Consider the following 21,028-nt stretch of genomic DNA (forward strand, 5'->3'; position numbering starts at 1 on the left):
AGTGAGAGAGCATGTGAGCACATGTACAAAAACTGCCTTTTAATGGCTAGCAATCAATACTTTATTAGCCAGCATTTCCCAAATTAGATATGGGACCAGGACAAAGAAAAGGGGCAGAAAAGGCAAAACAGTCTCAGATTCATCTTCCCCAGTACTATAAGTATGTATTTGCTGCAAAAGATGACTCTTCAAAAGCCATTTATCTTCCCTCCTTCTTTTGTCTTAAAGCACTTAATGTAAAAGGAGCTTCTGGTGCTGTGTGACAAAACAAGGCGAAAGAGGAGAGGTGGAAAATAGAAAGGAAGGAAAACCAATTGAGACAAATGTGGGGAGAGGGGCAATGGCATTGTAGTGGGGTCACACTAGTTTGTGTGTGAGAGAGACTATGGCAGTTTGCAGGAGCAGAAGAGGCACTGTTACCAGCAGCCCAAACTCCCCAATACTTGACCTCACCTCTGTTCATCTATGGCCTTCAAAATAATGAAATCTTTGTCACTTCCAAAGAACGGTGAGGTATTGAGGCCCAAAGACCAGAAAGGCTAAGAATTGAGCTGTATGGGAAAAGAGGCAGCACTAACAAGTTTGAGAAACAGAAAATAAAAGACAAGAAGGAAAGTAAAAAAAAAAAAAAAAATAGAAGAAGAAAGGCCAGAGACAAACAGGGAGAATAGACAGAAACAAGGTATGAGAATTGGAACAGAGCTACAGCATGCGTGAATGTGGACATCTGTGGAACTGGCATGAGAAGACAACCTTCACAACAAGATAGGGATTCACCATTTTGAACTCAGGAAATAGAATGTTATAATACTAATTCAAAAGCAGATTTTACGTAATAACTTATCCAGAATAAAATATCTCTGCAGGCCTACAGAGAAACCCTAGCCCCACTGATGCTAATGGAATTCTTGACATTGGCTCCCCCAGGGACAGCATTTTATCCCCTGCATTTCCTTACAGTCATCTTCAGGGGGCAGTTTTCATAGTTCATGTGCATCCAAGTTGAGACCTGAGCTTCAGGCCTGGTTCTAGGTTACCGAAGACAAAGCTCAAAGCCTGGAGCATGAAAATGACTCAGTTTGGCACCGAGTTTCAAGGAGACAGAACCTTTTGAAGAAAACACTTTAAAAATGTTTAAAATTCCATCTCTCTTGTTAATCTGCATTTAGAGAGAGGTATATGTCTAACCAACAACCTACATGTATTTTTTCAGGTTTTTTATAAGAACACTGGGCTACTAGATAGAAATACGTTTTTTTATTTATCGGTTTTTAAAATGAGTATACATTGATCCTTTCCATAATGAAGGGAAAGCAGTTAATGCAGTTTAATGTTTTCCCAGAAAGAACCAAGATTCTCATCTTCAATTTGAGTCCATGTTAAACAAAATGTTTATAAAAGAAAGAGCTTACTTAACCTAAGAACGAATCCAAGCCATGAGTTTGAGTCATGTTCTGAAGGAAACAATAATTAGCAAATAACCTGAACTGATGTTGCATAACAGTGAATGTTGGTAACAAGTTTAGGCACAGAGTTTTAAACAGACAGCAAATATTCAGGAACAGATGTTGATTGAACCTAAAGAAATTGACTTCCTTGCATTCAGAGAATTTACAGTGGAGTATGTAGGAAATGGAACATAAGCAAGAAGGAGTTTGTATATCTGGGCTTATCACACAAAGCATATATTTCTACTTAACGAGATCATAATTTGTTTTCAGCAATAAGAGAAAACTGATTTATTAAAAAGAAGGAAATTAATGAAAGGGACATCAATTTTAACACTCTGTTTGGCATATTTGCCCCTTGTACCTTTTACTCCCTGCTGGAAGAAGCGTTTATGATAACTATGTTTAAAACCAATGAAGTTGATCGTATAGTAACTGGGTTTGAAAGCAGTTTACTAAATACCCCCTAGGTTTCTCTGGGAAGCTCATATAAAACTGAACCCTCCTCCTATGATGTATTATGTTTAAGAAAATAAGTGCATGGCTAGTCTAGATAGTGAGCCAATTAAAGGAGGAGTAAAATTTACTCCTTTCTGATTGGTAATAAAGATTTTCTTGCCTGATACCAATAGCCAATTATTAACCAGCCATATAGGCCAATATATATCCAATAGCCAATTTACAAGAATTCAGCTGGGCAGCGGGGAGAGCAGTGCCCTGCAAGTAAGTCTGTGGAAGGGAAGGGGCAAGAGGGGCAGACCGAGGCTCCCATGGTGAAGGAGGAAGTGAGGTAAGGCTTGTCTGGGGACGTGGAAGAGTGGGGATGGGGAGCAGCTCTCCACCACTGCATGCACTCCGGGGGTGGCCTGGGGGGTGCCTGTCCCTCCCCCCCCTCCCGATTTGCGTATGGAGCTGCAGGCTGCCCACTGTGGGTTTAGGGTCAGGGACAGCACCAGCCTCTTCCTGGCGGGGCGGGGAAGGTGCTGGGCCAGGGCTGGGCTCAGAGCAGGTAGAAGCGGGGTGGGTAGACAGCAGCAGCGACAGCAGCGGCTCTGGGAGGGGTGGCTACAGGGGGGAATAAGGTAAATTTTGGGGTGGCTATAGCCCCCCAAGCCCCCTCCTAGTGCCACCCCTGCTCTGAGCACTCTGTTCTATTGCCTTTCCCTTGGGAGCCCCCCACTGCGGGGCAGGCAGGGGACATGCAACCAGCATGGGGCTACCGAGGGAAAGGCAGAAGAGTGGAGGGCCCTGAGCAGGACTGCCACTAGGGAGGGCTTGGAGGGGGCTATAGGTACCTCAAAATTCACCTTAGCTCCCCATAGCCACCCCTCCCAGTGCCACCACTACCTGCTGTCAGAGACAGTACTATCCTATACCAGAGTCATTTACTGAGTTGAAATGCATGTGTGAACAGTGACTGGAACCATAGCAATTTGAGCCAGGGTGGAGCAACTGCAGGCTGGCAGCAGGCTTGGGGGATCAGCCACACAGCTCCACAGTTTCAGTGCTCTTGTGCCCCAGACAGCCCCTCCAATGCCACCTGGAGCCTGTGCCTGGAACCCCAAACCTGCTGCCAGTCCAGGTCTCCTCCACCCTGGCTCAAACTGTTGCAGTCCTGGGAGCACCTGCAGACGCTATGCCCAGGAGCAGATGACTCCAATGCAAACTGTTCTGGAGTTTATTATGTAACCTTAATGGCACATGTAAATGCACCCACAGTGTCTCAAAAAGATCTTCATGGATGCGTGTGCTGTTTTCCAAGTTGAAAATGTCTAAGATGCTCCAAACCATAGACTTTACTGATTTGTATGAAACTCTACGGATCTTTATGCCCAAAGGCAGCCATGTTCCCAAACATCATCTTAGGTTTTAAAAACACTGTATATTTATGTATTAATCTGGTAATTCAACTACTTAGATAAAATGAGTCCAGTCCAACACTGAGACTAATATACAGAATTCTTGATTTGACCTTAATTTGATAGTTGTACAATTCTGTTCTCAATTTATACTTTACCAATTCTAACACTAGCTTAGCACTGGTGACAGGTATTCTTGAGTTTAGTTTTGCTTGTTTAGCCATTTTAATAAAGTTATCAAATCTAATACTGCATGATATTTCTTTCAGTTAGCAGCATGGATCCAGATCATATGATGACCTGAGTGGAGTGCATTTGGTCAGCCTCCTAGCTTAATCAATTTATTTTTTTTAGCATTTGCTTCTCCTATGAGACAGCATTTCTAAAATGCAATGCATTTACAGTGAACACAGAAGATTGCTGTACAAACACCTTCCCAACTGGTGGATGCTAACTACCTTGGGGGAGGTAAAAGGGCCAAAAAAAACACTACTTACCAAGGTGGGTTATGCCCAAATTAATTTGGTCAGTTCAGCTCACAAAAAATAATGTTCTGACATAGGAGGTCTATTTTGCCTCAGCTTTGTATTTAACTACTTCGTGTGCACTGAAAAAATATATTGTAATTAGTCAAATTACAATATATACAATATATGGAATCTGACTCCAGAGACCAAATCCTATTTTGACATCAATAGTAAATTTCAGATTGCCATCTTCATTTTAAGTTGATTTGGGGTCATGAGGCAACAGAACAGCACAGAAGTCTAAAACGTTGTTAAAAAATATACCCTGCCTCCTGAGAGATGAGTGGATTTACACCAGTGTACTGAAAAATCAGATCAAAATCTAGTGCTGTGTTTCACAGACTGCAGGAGTAAGACAGTAAAGTGACAGAGGCTGAATAAGGTGAGTATTGTTACTCTAGTGCCCTTGATATTTCCAAGAAAGAAGGAGCTATCCTTGTCTCCTGTTATTGTTCATATTCTTTTGCCTCCACTGCAATAAATGTAATATTGCCTCCCTAAAGACTCACTTTAAAAAGGAATGGGAGATAACAAGAATTTATAGAGAAGAGGTTTGTACACTGAAATGTACTAGTCATTCAAATATAAGTTCTGATTAAGCTGTACAGCTGTCACCTTCTTACCTTTGATTTGCCCTTACTGTAGCAGGCTCTTTTAGTAGCTTCATCACATTGCCACTCTGCTGCCTGAAACGCAAACAGTTAAGGACACAGATAAGTCAAATGCACAAAACACAGAGACATCCAACCCACAGTACAGTCTTATATGACACATGTCTGGTGCATTAACTACAAATATAGAAGAACATTCATTCATAATATTCTCCTAATGGCTTCTTTTCTTGTTCCCCACGAGTGTAAATATTATCATTTTCCTTTTAATACAGAATACTCTTGAGTTTAAGGCAGGTCCATATTTTTCTGACTTCCAATATAAGAAAAAAAAAATCAAATAAAGTCATATTTACAAGGATACAGCGTCTGCATTGTATATATAAGCCCACCCACCTTTCCTTCCTTCCTTGCACATACAGACCCAATCCATTTGTAGATGAAATATTTAATTGTAAAAATGTGCCTTCTTTTTCAAGGAATACAGTACTAGTGATTTCTCAGAAATTTCATGTTTGTGATCTCAATTGAGACCTACTATTAGATACAGCAACAGTATAAAAAATAACAAATCACAAATGCCACTAATTAGAACCATGCTTGGCAGGTCTAACAAAGCTAAGAAACTGGAAAAGCACACAAGACAAAACACCCTCTCGGCTTGCCTCCATGGGTTAACAGCCTGCCTCATCACTGCATCGGGGTCAGTGTTATGGAGAGATATAGCCATGGTGTTGTGGAAAAGCATGTATGTCACTGCCCTTGCTTTGAGTATCAGCTGAAGAGTTCAGTCCTTGGGCTACCAACACAGCACTAATCACAAGCACTAAAACATCCATTTAGTCAGGTGGGGGGCACATGCAAAACAACAAACAGTAAAACTGTCTACAATAGAACTGAGGTGATTTATCCTTATTTCTGTGCTATCTCCTCATTTCAGCAGATTTATGTTAGAGCTGTTACACTATTTTACCAGGCTACAGGTTCTGTGCATGAACTAAGCTTTATGATTTTGTTATCTAATATTAGAATGCTATGACTTACAAAATCTACTATTGAAGGGAGCAGAATGGCTGTTTCAGAATGCACACATTGATACACATGTACTTTTTGCAAGTAGAGTATATGTTATAGTAGCCATACTTGTCACATGGAGAAAGTATTTAAGAGCACCATGGACTACAACTGCTTTCTACCAGACAGAACGGTGAGTTCTTAGCTAACTATTCAGCTCAACAGTTTAAACCAAAGTCTGCCCATTTTCATTTACCAATAAATAACCAAAGACAATTCATGCTGATTTAATGCAGCTTATGTTTTGTACCTGACCTTCCATGGAGATTGGATTAATACCAAGGAGGCTCTGTAATTAGTAAAAATAATAGGCTGAATGGCTATTTAAATGAAGGGAAGAAAAAACCTTCAGATTCTACTTCATAGTATTCTTTGATTTGCCTTTTCAACTAACCCAAGAATGCGGTTTTTCATTTCAAGAAAAATAACCTTATAATCAACATCCCTTCCCTCCCTGCTCCATCCTTTCCATTTAAAACATTTCTATTGCAGATGAATTTGTACAGCAGTGGGGGGAATTCATTGAAAACTTCTGAAACAGGCTGGAAGAATCCATCAGCGAATGACCCTAACGTTTGTAACAAATTGTATTCTAACAGCATGAAAAAAACCTCATACTGAGTTATATAAAAAGGGAACAATGGCTTAACTCTTTTCATTCTGTTGTACGAAAACTAATTTTACCCCACTAATGGTAAGGACATTACAAAGGACTGTTCTTGCAGACCAATAGAGTTTTCTAAAGAATAAGGATTGCTTCGGAACAAATACCAAATGCAAGTATCACTACGACACAATAAGCCTATACATTATACAGCATTGTGTGTCGGTATCTGATTTTAGAAATGTTATCCCTAAAGGGCACTGAAGGTTAAAAACTTTACCATGCTTCCAATGCATGGAAGTACAGAGGAGTTACTGGGAGGAGAGCAGTGCAGGAAGACTTCATGGGAGCATTTAGATGAGCGCACACATTCAGTTTGCAGTGCTGCAGACCTGTCTGTGGCATTGCAAACCACACGTGCCACACATGCAGGCATTCGCTGCACTGCTAACTGCAGCATAAAAAAAAAAGACATAAAAAAGCAGGGTGGTATACATGCCATGTGCCACCCAAAATCAGAACCTGGTTGGCCAGAGCCACGCTCCAGCTGTTGGCCAGGCTTTGCACACCCAGATTGCTGGTGCTGCAGCCCTGGGAGGCCCCCTGGACCACAGGTAAGGTTGCTGGGGTCAGTTCAGGTGCTGACCCCAGCCTCCCCCTACCTCATCCAGGGCATTTTTCCCCATGTTAACCCTATGTGCCAGGGCAGGCACTGGGACAAAAAGCCGTGGCACAAATTTGTGCTGCTGCTTTTTACTCCATGGCAGCTGCACACCCCTGCTCGTGGGGACATGTCCCATAGGTTTCAATTAAGGGCTTGAAGGAGAGCACTTGCCATTTGTGAAATGAGTAGGAAACATTAAACCAGGGACTCTTGGGAGTGATGGGGGGAGAGGGGAGGAATGGAGAGGGAAGAAGACAGAAAGCCAAGAGAAAGAGGAGGAGAAAATGGGAAGATTAACTATATGCTGATATAGATGGGCTTGCAGAGTGAATAAAGATATGGGAGAAAATATAGCGGAAATTAGAAAAGGATAAAATATTATTCAAGAAAGTCACATTCCACCATTAAAACAGCATGTTTCCAACTGTGTGAAAAGCCAATGACTATGGAGTTTTTTGGAGGAGGTAGCTGTGCCACTGACTTGGGTTAATATTGTTTAACACTTCATATAGTAGTTATAAACTTTAGGCTTCACAACACCTCTAATATAGCCATGCATATTTCATTAGACCACTGTACACACAAGACATAAGGCTCCGCACCAAATTTTCAAAAGCAGGTTTTTGAACGCACAACTTTAAAGATTCAAGGCCTGCTTTTGGTTCTCACACAATCAACCCATCCGAGCCACATTTTCCCTATCTCTAATGCAGAGGAAATAATATTTACTCTAGGTGAAAATATACTATAGAAGATTTAAAATATCTTCTCCAATGCACAAAACTGTGCAAATCTTCCCATCTTAAAACCTGGAATTTCAAACTGAGAAAGATTATGTTGCTTGCCTGGAGCCTACTTCTTAGTCTAATGAACTGGACATTGGTTTTGAGAGTCCAAAAATCTGGATCTAAGGGTGACTTGCTGTATGACCCTAATAATGTCCTTCAAACTCTATTTCCAAATATGCAAATGTTGGTAGATTTACTTAACACCTTCATCAAACAGGTGAGGAGCATAATCAAACAATTCTTGGAAAGAGCTACAGAAATACAAAATATTATATTATCTTATCAATGGCAGAGATAGGAACAGAATGTAGGAATTAAGATCCTTAACCCCGTGATTAATTTTCTAGATTATAAAAATATGGGGGCAGGAAAACTTTGTCACTCAATTCAAACACATTCATATAGATGTGGCCATTGTGACCATTCACACATTAATATAACTTCTATTTCATTCTCAACAGACTTCCTTTAAAATCTCTACTGTACAGTCTAATGACGAAAGCACCAAAATTAGCACATTATTTATGCTTGCAGATGTGAAAAAGAAAAAAAAGCACACTTTAGTTTAAATTTGGCATACGGCTGCGCCAAGCCCAACACGTGCCCAGAAGAGGCAGCACCTGAGTTTGACCCGGCTCTACAGCAGCTGTATAAATCAGGCACAGTAGTAGGACTCTTTGCCATTTTTATCTAATAGGTGATTGGATCAGCTATTAGATAAAAGTGCCAAAAAGCCCTGCTGAAGTGCCTGATCTATTCAGATGCTGCAGAGCCACATCACCCTAATGTGCTGCTTCTTCTGGTAAGCCACAGTTTGTTTGGTTTTTTCCACTTCTTCTAGGAGCCATTATTAGTTAAAACCTAAAATGAGTAACATTTTCATGACAAAGACCTCAGAGTCAAAACACCAAAATCTGCTCATGGATTTTCTTCAGTTTTCATCAAGAATATGCAATGAAATTGAATGCAAGCAAGTTGGAAATCCAGTTTATCATATTGCAAGTACCTCTTTCTCTGTTCTTTGTACAGATAAATTGAAATATGGATACTAATTCCTAAGATATAATCTCATGTTGCCAGATACAGTAGCCAAGGATGTACAGGGGAAGCTAGATCAAACCAACTTTCATAAGTAAATGTTATATTTAAATATAAAGCCAATTAAGTTGATAAAGCTCTGAGTAACATGCTGTAAACTTTTAATGTAAGCTTTACCTAAGAAGCAATCCTGTTAGGGAAAGAAGAATGTGTATTCACCCCAATTCCTTTTACATTAGTGATGAAATTAAGAAAGCATGGATAACATTTAAAACTAAGTATACTTATGTTACTCTAGGTAAATGATTCTAAGTTAGGGTATCATGGCACCCTGCACTGCCATGAGATCCTTTTTAAGACTGTTGTGGGGTGCTGTGCAATATAAATACTCTTAGGTATGCAAACACTTATACGATTCACAAAATAAATCCAAAGATTTCAAATAGGAATCCATGGTGTCGAAAATACTCTAACCTGTTGTGGTCTTCCTAAGTTCTTTGCAACAAGATTTACTCTAACATTTTTCCATAGCCAAAAAGCAACATAAAGTGAAGAGCTAGTATTTTCTGAGGGATGCCTTAATTTTAAAAAGGTGGAAAACCACCTATGCTGGAAGAGGCTGTCATAAAAGGGGTCACAATCAGATAATGTGTTACAAGGACACTTGAGCATTAAAATATAACCATTTTAATCACTAATACACAGGCACAGCCCAGCCACACATGTAGAATACTTGCATTTATTGTTAAAGTAAGGGCAGCAGATATGCTAGATTTATTCAGCTCTTCTGAACCGCTGGAGTACACTGGTTCTTTAAGTGACTTTGTGCTAATCCAGGGTGGAATGTCAAAACAAGTTAAAGAGCATCAAAGGAGTAGAGAGGCTTTGCATAACATTGTAAGTGAACTTTAAACTCAACATTTCAGCAGTCACTGGAGTGCTAAAGAGAAACTTGACTATAGCACACATGCCATATGAGCCTGGTCAGGGACAGACTTGTGGAAAGAAATTTGCAAAGGTACGTTATTGACTTATGCTAAGCCAATGCTCAATGCATTGCCCAATTATTTTTAGTTTTCTTTTCTTTTCTTTTCTGCATTTCCCCCACTGGTAGACATTTTGAGAATTCTATTTCTGTCCCAGAAGATAACTTTTATTTTGTGAGAATGCTATGATTTTTAACAGACCAAATTCCAACTTTTAATTAGCTCTTCTAGAAACATACAAAGGGTAGGATAAGGGGAAAAAAATAGTCTTCCAGGAAAAAACAGTTTAAACTTCATTTAAAAACCAAGCAAGAGAAAAGCATGTTACATATTAAACCAAATCAAATATTAAAAAAAAAATCCTCCAACACAACCACACTGTAATTTTATCTTCAGACAGAGCTGATGGATGACATCACATCAAGTATTAGGATGTCTAATTGACACAAATTAATGCGTGTTATTTTAGAAAGGCAAAGTTTGATGTATGCAAAACCGCTCCTGTAATCTATTGTGAAACTATTAGTTCCTTAGTAGCTCTTAAATACTTCAGCAGAATCTGTACTGGTTGGGCAAAGAATTGGGCACGGAGCTATGCATGACAATTATCTATTTAGTCCACTACTAAGATTCTCAGGACATGTCTTTTCTTTCTTATATGTTATAGTAAACTATACGTATTGCTAGCACTGGAGTGATGCTGTGGCTGTATTGGTCCAGAAAAATATGCAATAAGCAAGGAGTTTTGTGGGTGTTATCTTTTATCAGACCAAATGCATTAAGAACATGCACTGCATTTGAAAGCTTGTCTAAGTCTATCCCAACAATGTAGCCGGTCCAATGAAAGATATCACCACAAACCTACTCAGCCAGGGCTTTGCTTGCCTGCACTCACCCCAGCCCATGCTGGAGTGGCCCTCAGAGCAGCCGACACCAGCTGCCTGCACCAGGGCACAGCTCAGCCTAGGAGCAGAGGTGAGTGGGGACAGGCGGAACCCAGGTGTGGGGGGACAGGGAGGGCACAGTGCAACCCAACACCTGCAGGCAGCTGGCGCCAGCCACTCCCAGGGCCACTGCAGTTGGGGCTGGGGTGAGTGCAGCTTTGTTCCCTCTGCTTTGCTGCCTTGTGCAACCCCAGGATTGGCACCCCTCCCCCTGCCCCTTCCCTAGTCCCAGCCTCACTCCCGCCCTTGCTGCCATGGGATTCTATTCCTATTTGTTACATTGTAAAGTCAGTTCACTTTATGCAAATTTGATTTATGTGCCGCTCTCTGAGAACACGTGTACTGCATAAATCAAGGGAAACCTGTACAACAATAAAATTAACTGAGCCAAATTGATAGATTCATAGATTGTAAGGCCAGAGGGGACCTTGGAAGATCATTGTGTCCATTGACTGTCTAGAATCCTCTTGAAGATTTCCAAGGTAGGTGATTGCACCACCTCTGGAGGGAGCTTATTCCATAGTCTGGACACCCTCACTGTGAAGAAGTTTTTCCTAATGTTGCACCTGAATCAGGTTTTCAAGGAGTTTAGGGTCATTACTCCTAGTCCTCCCCTCGGGTGCCCTGGTAAACAGTTGCTCGCTGAGCTCTTGATGTACTCCACTAGTGTAACGGTAAGCTGCTACTAGGTCCCTCCTCATCCTTCTTTTCCTCAGGCTAAAGAGTCCCAGATCCCTCAGGCTTTCCTCATATGGCTTGTCTTTAAGACTCTGATCACACGGGTGGCTCTTTTTTGGACTCTCTCAAGCTTGTCCACATCCTTGTTAAAGTGTGGTGCCCAGAACTGGTTGCAGAACTCCAGCTGTGGTCTCACTAGTGCCAATTAGAACAGAAGAATCACTCCCTTGGTTTTGCTGGAGATGTATGGCAGAGTATTATTTGCCCTACTGACTACAGCATTGCACTGCTGGCTCATATCCATACTGTGGTCTACTATTACTCCCAGGTCCCTTTCATTCGCAGTGCTAGTCATTTTGGTGCTGGCAAGCCTGTATGTGTGTTAGGGGTTGCTCATCCTGAGGTGGAGCACTTTACATTTCTTGACATCGGAATCTGATGAAGTTCAATCTGCCCAATTTGCTAGCCTGTCTAGTCCGCCTGTATCTGTCACCTATCTTCAAGCATGACCATGCTCCCCCATAACTTGGTGTCATCCACAAACTTGGCCAGTGAGCTCTTTACCTCAATATCCAAATAGTTAATAAAGATGTTGAAAAGTACTGGGCCAAGCACTGACCCCTGCAGCACACCACTGCCCACATCTAGCCAGGATGACACAGATCTGTTCACTATGACTCTCTGGGTCCTATCCTGCAGCCAGTTTCTCACCCACCTGATTGTCTTGGAATTAAGCCCACAATCCTCCAATTTTCTTGTACATACATTGCGGGATACTAGATCAAAGGCCTTCTGGAAGTCAAGGTATACAATGTCACCCTCCTCTCTCATGTCCAGGTGGTGAGTTACCTGGTCACAGAAGGAGATGAGGTTCATAAGGCAAGACCTTTTGAAGCACAGGGATACTGAATATACATGATGCTAAGCTAACAAGCATGATAATTAGCACAATCCAGTAGACTCAAAGGAAAAACCACTGTGTTTTGTACAAGTATTCTCATACATAACTCAGTGCGTTTTAAAAACATTCCTTCCTTACTGTTTGTGCAGCACTTTGAAAGCTTAGAAAGAAAGTGACATGGAATTTTGAAGCAGGACATAATTCCAGTAAAGGAACAAATTCCAACTAAAACTAAATAGCAGAAAAAAAATCTTTAGTGACAAAAAATATATATATTTCAACAGCTTGTTAGCATAAAAATTAACTAGTAATAGTAAGTATATACTTTGCAGCAATAAAGTGTACCACAATACACTTGGATAATGGTTGAATGGCAATAGACTCTTGTTCAAAAGTTAAACAATGGTATCTTTAGTGAGCAAACTAAATATATGCAGTTGGGCTGGCTCCAGGGGAAACCAAGAGGCATGCCAAACGCCACTGGATTTGTTCAGATACCTTTGCAGAAAGCAAAAAGAAAAAAACACATGCACAGTGTTAAGAATGCATAAGAGTACTTCTCATTTATTGGATAAACAATAGTCAAGAAGGACAACAGTTCTTGCCTTCTTCAAATCCAAAGGCAGCAGAACATGAAGTCCTGCCACAAATTTTCCAGAGAAGTTATAAACTGATTAAGGGGGAAACACAAACCTTTTCATTTTGATATAGCCCCCATTATGAGATCCTAATCAATCAGCGAATGTCAGCCAGGTTCAGAATACAAGAAGAGCCAAGGAAGGACTGGTTAATTAGCATTTCTGTTATTAGATGTGCATCCAAGAGAATGAAAACACATTCCTCTTCTAGTGCTATCAATGGGAGCTACACTTATAAGAATCAAACATAACTGAGTCCTCAACAATATTTGTAGTATTGTGGCTAGACAGACGTACAGACATTTGTAATGTGTATATTAATACACACACATATATTACATACACACTTCTTTGACGTGTAAAAACAAAATGTACTATTGCATGTCACAGTGAAAGAAGTTAATTAGCCAGGAACCAGAAAAATGAACAGAACTATATTCCAGACAGATGGTCCAGAACTCTTTAGGCAGATGGCTCTGCTAATTGGATACTGGCAAAAAAATAACATTAAAAAGGTGGTTTAATTACATGGTGCCAAAAATTAACAACTACATGATTTTTCTCTTTTCTTTTTTTTATTATTTTTGCTTTCACATCTTATGTCATGTATTTAAACAATACTCTGGGGATTTTTAGGTATAATGGCAATGAGCATGATAACTAAATGACAATGAAGACACTCTAATAATACCTGCTACTGCTCACTTAAGTATAGAAATGGAAAGCCTTGGACAAAAGTTGTGATCTGGTGGACTATACTGGCTTTCAGCCCATACAATTAACTTTCAATAAACACATATGCTGGTGTCCAAGAGCTAGTTCTAAGGAGATTATAAAGGTGGGTATCAGAATAATCCAGGCAGGGAAAGAGTGAAGGTTCATAAAAGCAGATGCAGCATTCAGCAGACTATTATTGTTGGGTCTTATTGTTCACATGAATTTTAGTAGGTGCTTTGGTGTTGTGTCTTCACTCCCCTATGAGTTAGGTAAAACCAGTGTAGAAAGTTTCACAGATTCTCTTTCACCAAGAAGAAACATTTTCCTTATTTGTCTCCTCACAGCCACTTTGTCAGAGCTGTGCAATACCTTGCCAACACACTTTAATAACTAGCCGAAGCTCAGAGAGCAATTATTCTTTGCAGAAAACCTAAAAGAAAATGCATGAAAAGTGGTTTTTATATGAGACAGGCTTCTTTCATTCAGGAATGGAAAGGGTTCCCTTTCAGCCGACTCAGCAAAGCTGATTTCTATGGATCAAAAGGACTACAGTTTACATCTCACCTATGCTAGAATCTAATACAAGGAGTCCAACTACCATGAAAAACTTTGATAATTTCCTAGACTATATGGGTACAACACTCCAACCCTACTAACTTGCTTATGTCGCGGGGTGGTGAGCCCCTACACCACAAGCCAGATCTGGCCCATGGAGCTGTGCCCCATGGGTCTGCGCATATGATGACAAGAGACCAGTGGCACCAAATTTCTGGACCATGAAGAGCCCCAGGCCCTGCATATTGGATCAGGCACCCGATCCTATTGCACAGGGCCAGGTAGGGGCGGGTTCCCAATCCCGGTATGTAGAGGGCTGGGACGGGGTGGTCCCGGGCTTCAAGACTTAATCTTGACATGCAGGAGAGTATTGGGGAAGCAGTGGCAGGCTCCCAGGACCCCAACCTATTGAAGTGGAAGGGGCACTGCAAGGCCCCAGGGGACCAATCCCAGTGTAGTGAGTCAGGAGGGTGAGATGCCAGGTCCCTGGAGGCCAATCACTGTGGGAGGGGGCAGCACAGGGCCCCAGGGGACCAAGCCTTGCATGCAAGATGAATGGGGAAGTACCAGGCCCCAGTACCCAATCCCAGCACTCAGTACAGGGAGTGGGTGGTGTCAGATCCCAGAGTCAGATACTTGCACGTGGGGCTTGATGTGACCTGTGTACTGACCCTGCCCCATTCGTCTGGACCATGGGGTCAAGAGGTAGAGCACCATCAACTTAGTCCATTCTAGCAGCCTGTGACTAGTTGTCAGACATTGCAGACCAGTTAGGGATAGAAGTTACACATAAACCAATTTAAGTCTTCAGAAACTGGTTAAAACCTGTAACTTGGGTGGGCAAAATGTGGCCCACAGGCCAGATGTGGCCCACCAGGCCACTCTATCTGGCCCATGGGGCCCCTAAAAATTTAGAAAATTAATATTAATCTGCCCTGGGATGCCTATCATGTGGCCCTTGATGGCTTGCCAAAACTCAGTAAGCGGCCCTCTGCCCAAAATAATTGCCAGCCCCTGCTGTAACAGAACAGAAGCTCAGTGATGAGCAATCCTGCAGAGTCCTGCTAATGTGACCGTGGACTGCAAATCCCAGAGATCTCAGGGGCAGCAGGAAGAGGAAGTGAACACACAGCTAAGCTGTGTTTAATGCTCATTTCAAAGAAAGAACTATTCTTGTTCAAGCATTTATGAATTCAATGCCACTACCTTTTTCCCTACCCATCCCCTACTCAGCCTGGCAGGTGCCACCCACCCCCACCTAGGCAGAGCATAGAACAAGGCCTGGCCACACTCCCTCTGCTCAAGCAGAGAGTGGAGAGAGTCTTGGAGGGCTTCTCTCTTCCCTTCCATTTGGCAGTGGCTGGCAGATGTGTTCTAATGCCCCCCAGCTTCTGGATGAGCCATTGCAGGCATGTGGCTGCATTACCCAAAATCAAAAGTGAATGTCTGTTCACTTGCTTCTCAATTTAATCTCTGCATCTTAGATTCACCTGCACAGACTGAATCGATCCACCCTTAGGCTTTTTGACTGTCTGTACCTAAACTATGAGAACACTCATTTAAAAAATCTGGAGAAAATCTTCACACTAAGCCTGGGTAAATAAAGAATCTAAATTCCATGCACATGATTATATTTATTATGCAAACAATTAATTCAACTTTGGAAACTACTCAGAAGCCATTTGCTGCCAAGGTTAAGATCATCATCTAGCACTATATTAGAAGATATAATATCCAATATCAATATCCAGTATCAGGCATGACTTCAAAAAACACTCAATACTGGATAGCTTATTGACTTATTGAGCATCCTTTTGAAAACTCCACTCAGAGGCCCCAGTTTCATATGGAATGTCACTGCATGAAGAATAAAGATGACCAAAATGCCACTCAGAAATGTTATTATTACAAAATATCCAGTATATGTTTATTAAAATTAAGATGCAAATCTAAAACTGAATACCCTTAAAACTGGGTGCATTTGGATCTAGGACTTTGATTCTGCCCAAGTAGAACTATTGGCAAGATTCAAGTAAGATTCCTGATTTAGAAACATTCAGATGTGATTCTCCAAGTTATGGGTATTTAGATGTGGTATTTTAATTTAAGACTCTTTCTAGTTCTTTAACTATGTATTTTTGGCATTTAAAAAGGCAAGTCTGTATTGAAATGGATCTGTAACAAAATGTTCTTTTCCAAACTCCTCAGCATCTCATGAGGTGAGAGTGGAGTATTTCATGATACAATTCATTTTAGAATGTATATTCTGAAAATGTCTAAGAGATACCAAATTCAGCACAGAAATTATTGTTCAAGTTGCAGATGTCTAAGACTGATAGCTGTAACAGTAGAGTGATTTAAATGATTCAGGCTAGCTGGCATCTTGATCAATTTTGGCAGGTTCCAAGGTTTATTGAAAGGTATTTTGTATTAACTTTTCTCTCACTGCTACAAGTTTTTGTATAGTGTTGACAAATGAATATCATCACCCCACCCCTCTCTCTCTGAAGAATATGAAACATCATAGAATCATAGAAATTAAGGGCTGGATTAAAATTAAAGTACAGTGATTATGAGGGGAAAGAAAAAAGAACACAACTGAGTGGTATCAGCACATAAATGATATTGTAAGATGTGAGAAGAACTACTGTCAACACAAGGGCAAAGAGAAGGCAAAAAGGATAGGAGACAGAAAAGTGCTTGGGGACAACTTATCAAAAAAGATGAGAGAAAGATGCTTATTATAACAGGATATCTTGAAGATACTGATTTTGTAATTTGGAAAAAAAATCACTGGTGTGCAGATGTAATTTGTGCTAGACCTGCTATGTGGATAAATTATGGAGATATAAAAGGAACCATAGGGAGGAAAAGAAAGGGTGAGGAAGACAGATACATAGAAGGTTAAGGAGGGCTGAGTTAGGATTAACATCCCTTGTCAATATGAGAAGAGCTCCAGCAGGAACATCACATGCTGCCATGGCAATGAAAAGGGAAAATAAAAGGGAACAGAGAGGCCAATAATGCAACTCAAAATACCAAATTACAGCTTTCTGGGGGATATGTGGTATTATGGAGATGCTGCTATGAAGATAATGCAAATTAATTTTCATTTAGTATGATACAAGAGGGTTGAATAGTTTACAATAATGGCAAAAGGGTCAGGAGCCTTTTACTTTTAGGTTAACCTGTGCAGTATTGCAATGATACTTGTGGTGTACTACAAAGTCTTTATTATTTGCAGGAACTTATATATAGAACTATTTATAGTAAGACATAACTGTTTTTACTGCCCTTGCACAGGTCTGACCTGTTTCCATTTCGCCACCCAGAAGTTCATGTTGACCACATTTCAACTGTCCCTTGGGATGTCACACCTTCTGGACACACAGTGTGACCAGGAGAATGTATTCGATGTCACTACCTAAACCAGCTTTGATCATGTTAATTATTACTGCAGGTCAGTGCCATCTGGTAGTATCTTCAGCTTATGTAAAATGAATTATCAAATTCTGAGAGAAAAGCATCTACATCACCGCTATCAATACTTGGCAGTTTTAGTGGGGGCAATATGGAGTGACTGCATAGGAAATATGACATCCTTTTACTTCTAATGTGTTTCCTCCTAGTCTAGGTTAAAATGTATTGACTAGGGATTCCAGGAAAGCAAACTGTGGGTCTTGCAATGGTTCTCTGGTTTGAAAGATTTCAATACCTTAGATTTTCAGTCTAACTTTTTTCATGGACCATTACATTAAATAACAATAGTTTTCATATGTACATGTCTGAAGACTTACAGAAACTGTGGCAACTTAAGAGTGATGATTTTTCCTTTTGCAGAAGCCTCATAACAGCCAGAGACACAGATCCATAAAAATGCCACCATTACAAAGAATAAGTTACATTCTCTTAAAATACCCAAGTGTCTTAGAAGACTAAGCATCACTTTCCAGAAGTGACTATGACAGATCTTTAGAAGTATTTCAAGTATTTGGACATGGATATGCACTCAGTGGAAATAATCAGTTTGTAAGAGAGAAGGGGTTGTGAAATGTTCTAGTGCATACACCCACAAGCAAGACCAATATTTTGAGCTTTATGATAATTATAACTAGAAAATACTAAATATCAATGGAACATCAAACAGTCTATCACTACCATGAGCAAGCAAGAATCAAACACCATGTAAAAACAAACTGCTCATACTAACCTAACATCTGATTCTGTGTGCTTCACTACAGCCATAGACATTTCAACTCTGACACAATCCCAGATTGGATTCTACCTGATTCCATATACCTTTCTATCAGTTATGAATTTCCAGAGGTGTCAAATATTTACCCATTCACATTAACCATGTACAGTATGTTTTTAGACATATTGGAAGGAGGACTGCTTTTGTTTGCTTGGTTTCGTCTTACATATATTGTTGGGCTGCCAAATCTAGAAACCTTTTAAGACTTCCCTTTGTCCAGCACAGGAAGTAAAAACTTTCCATTGTTACCCAAGTATGCACCTCAAGCTTATTCTCCAGTAAAGTAACATTTTAGCAGTGAAATAATAAGGCAGTCTCCATATCCATTCCAACTTTGGTATTCTGCTAAGAATGCTAAACGGGTGCCAATTAGTGTGATGGTAGTGATAATTTTTGTGATATGGCCACTTTTACACCGGTAGTTGTAAGGACAGTGACAGCTAACTTCAAAATGCCCACCAAAGAATTTCACTGGCATTTTCTTTGAGATTTACTTAGCATTTGGATTCTTTGGCAAAATCAGATATTAAGGGTGAAACTCCTCTCCCTCCCCACCCCCCAAAACCTAACAAGTTTCATATTGGTCTACTTTGTGTCTCACTGCCAATCTCTGCGTGATCTAAGCTACCATTAACGGAACTACAGCAAAAGCTTTGCTATCTGGCACCCATGAGGAATGAGGGGTGCTGAATAACAAAATATGTCAGTTAATTGAGAGGCCTGAACAGGCAGATGCCTGTTCAGACCACTGCTTCTCCCACAGCATCTGGGGTGTTGCCACCCCTCCCACTACATCACTGACCCTCCTGCAGGCCCCGCGGGACAGGGAGACGGGCCCCACACAGCCTGCTATGCCCTGGGCCGTGGGGGCTTGGCGAAACTGGAACTGCCATGGTGGGCACTTCCAGTTTCACTTTTACTTTACAAGCCGGCATGCCAGTTAATAGAGCATGTCGGCTTGTAAGGTGCTGGTTAAGGCACCTTTTACTGTATTAATTCATAACTGCATGAAATATTGCAATAACTAATTTAACCATTTTTGCAAGAGGCAAGTTATTTTATGGGTGATATCTTTTACTGGAACTGCATGGTTGGGATATCCTTAGACAAGCTTTTGAATGCAATATATTCTTCTTCAGATCACAAATATAACATGTACATATAATTTTTTTCTTTTTTCTAAATTGTAGGGCCTTAGTTAAAGAATAGGGCTCAGGTGGCCATCGTGGCTAGAGACAGACTTTTCACCTTACCTTGTTCTGAATTTTTTTTGCTTATGAACAGATTATAGAATCCTCAAATTCTAAACCTACAATTAATTTTTAGTAGACAAACAATTAAAAAATTCATCCTAAACTGGTTAGCCATTCAGTGTCATTTTTGTTGGCTTCCTGGAAAAACTGTGTAACCAACCACCAATGACTGTAATTAGTAGCTATTTAAATAAAAATGTACATTCTGCTTTCACAGTTAACTTGATATTTATACTAAGGCATGATTACAAGAAGTTATAAAAGTAGCATGCATTATTAATTGGTCTAAGTTCATCAGAAGAAGGCATATACATGGTTCTATAAGCCATGATTATGCACAACCTATTGACCTGTTGGACTACGTAGTAATATATAAATCACAGACATACTATTTATTAAAATACCATTTGTAATTCCATTATAAACATTTTATGAATGAAGTTCGATATAATTTATGACCAATTGATTTATGTCTCAGTTGTACAACAGAGAGTTAAGACAGATCTTGACACAGACCTTGCCCCAAAAGCAGATGTAAGAAGTACATAGGGCTTGCAAACAGAGTGGTTAGGATGGAGGCACATGAACCATTAGTTTGATTTTGACATGATAGTTGTATCATTTTGTTCTAAATTTAGTTTAACAGTACTCAAATTAATGTACCTTGGTGACGTGTTCTTGATTTTATTATTGTCCGGTTAGTAATTTTAATAAAAAATAGTGAATCTAATACTGTTTCACCTTTTTTTTCAGTAAGCAGAACATGTGATGATGTGAGTGCAGAGTATATGATTAACCTTCAAGCTTAACCAACTTCCACATTTTAAAATTCCTAAAATGCAATGTATTTACTGTTGAATGTAGAAGATTGTTTCACAAGCACCTTCCCAAATAGTGGGCACTAGTTACTCTGGGAAGGGAGAAAAGGGACAAGAAAACACTACTTAAGTTATGCCCAAATGAATTTGGTTAGTTAAGCTCCCAAAAAAATCAATGTTGTTCTCTCACATGTAAGGTCTCTTCTATCTCAGCTTTGCATTTATGGTGTGCACTCTGAAAAAAAAGTATTCTAATTGGTCAAACTAGAATCTGACTCAATACAGACAGTGGAATTCTCTCACACCTACCAGACATATAACTCCTCAGGTACCTCTCCACTTTTACCTGTGCGTCTACATCCCCCTCCCCACTCCAGCCTGTCCCTCACCCCCTGACACCTCCACTTCTATTTTCACTGACTGGCTTTCTTGCCTGCATTGCATTCCAGGCCAGCCTCTGGCTTCTTTACTATTCCTTCCATCCAGAAACAGCACACACAAACACACCAAATGCAGGTGCTTCATCAGCCTGACGAATGGTTTTTCAACCCAAAAGCTGGCATCCCAAGCAGCTAAGCTGAGCTCACCTGGAGCCTCACAACTACACTGCAACCAGCAAGCCTCAGGCCTATCAAAGACATGATGGCTCTGGGATTTCCCCAGCCAGGAC

General features: G+C 40.5%; 1 protein-coding gene across 1 annotated transcript in view; it reads right to left on the reverse strand.

Moving 5' to 3' along the window:
• SEMA5A (semaphorin 5A) overlaps positions 1-21,028 on the reverse strand; it is a 429,765-nt gene that overhangs the window by 265,429 nt on the left and 143,308 nt on the right. The window contains exon 4 of the mRNA XM_019541437.1: positions 4,458-4,520. Coding sequence (XP_019396982.1) covers positions 4,458-4,520 — 63 coding nt within the window. The remainder of the gene's footprint in view (positions 1-4,457; positions 4,521-21,028) is intronic.

The sequence above is a fragment of the Crocodylus porosus genome, unplaced genomic scaffold (genome assembly GCF_001723895.1).
Source record: "Crocodylus porosus isolate Cpor-Errol unplaced genomic scaffold, CroPor_comp1, whole genome shotgun sequence".
Classification (NCBI taxonomy): Eukaryota; Metazoa; Chordata; order Crocodylia; family Crocodylidae; genus Crocodylus; species Crocodylus porosus.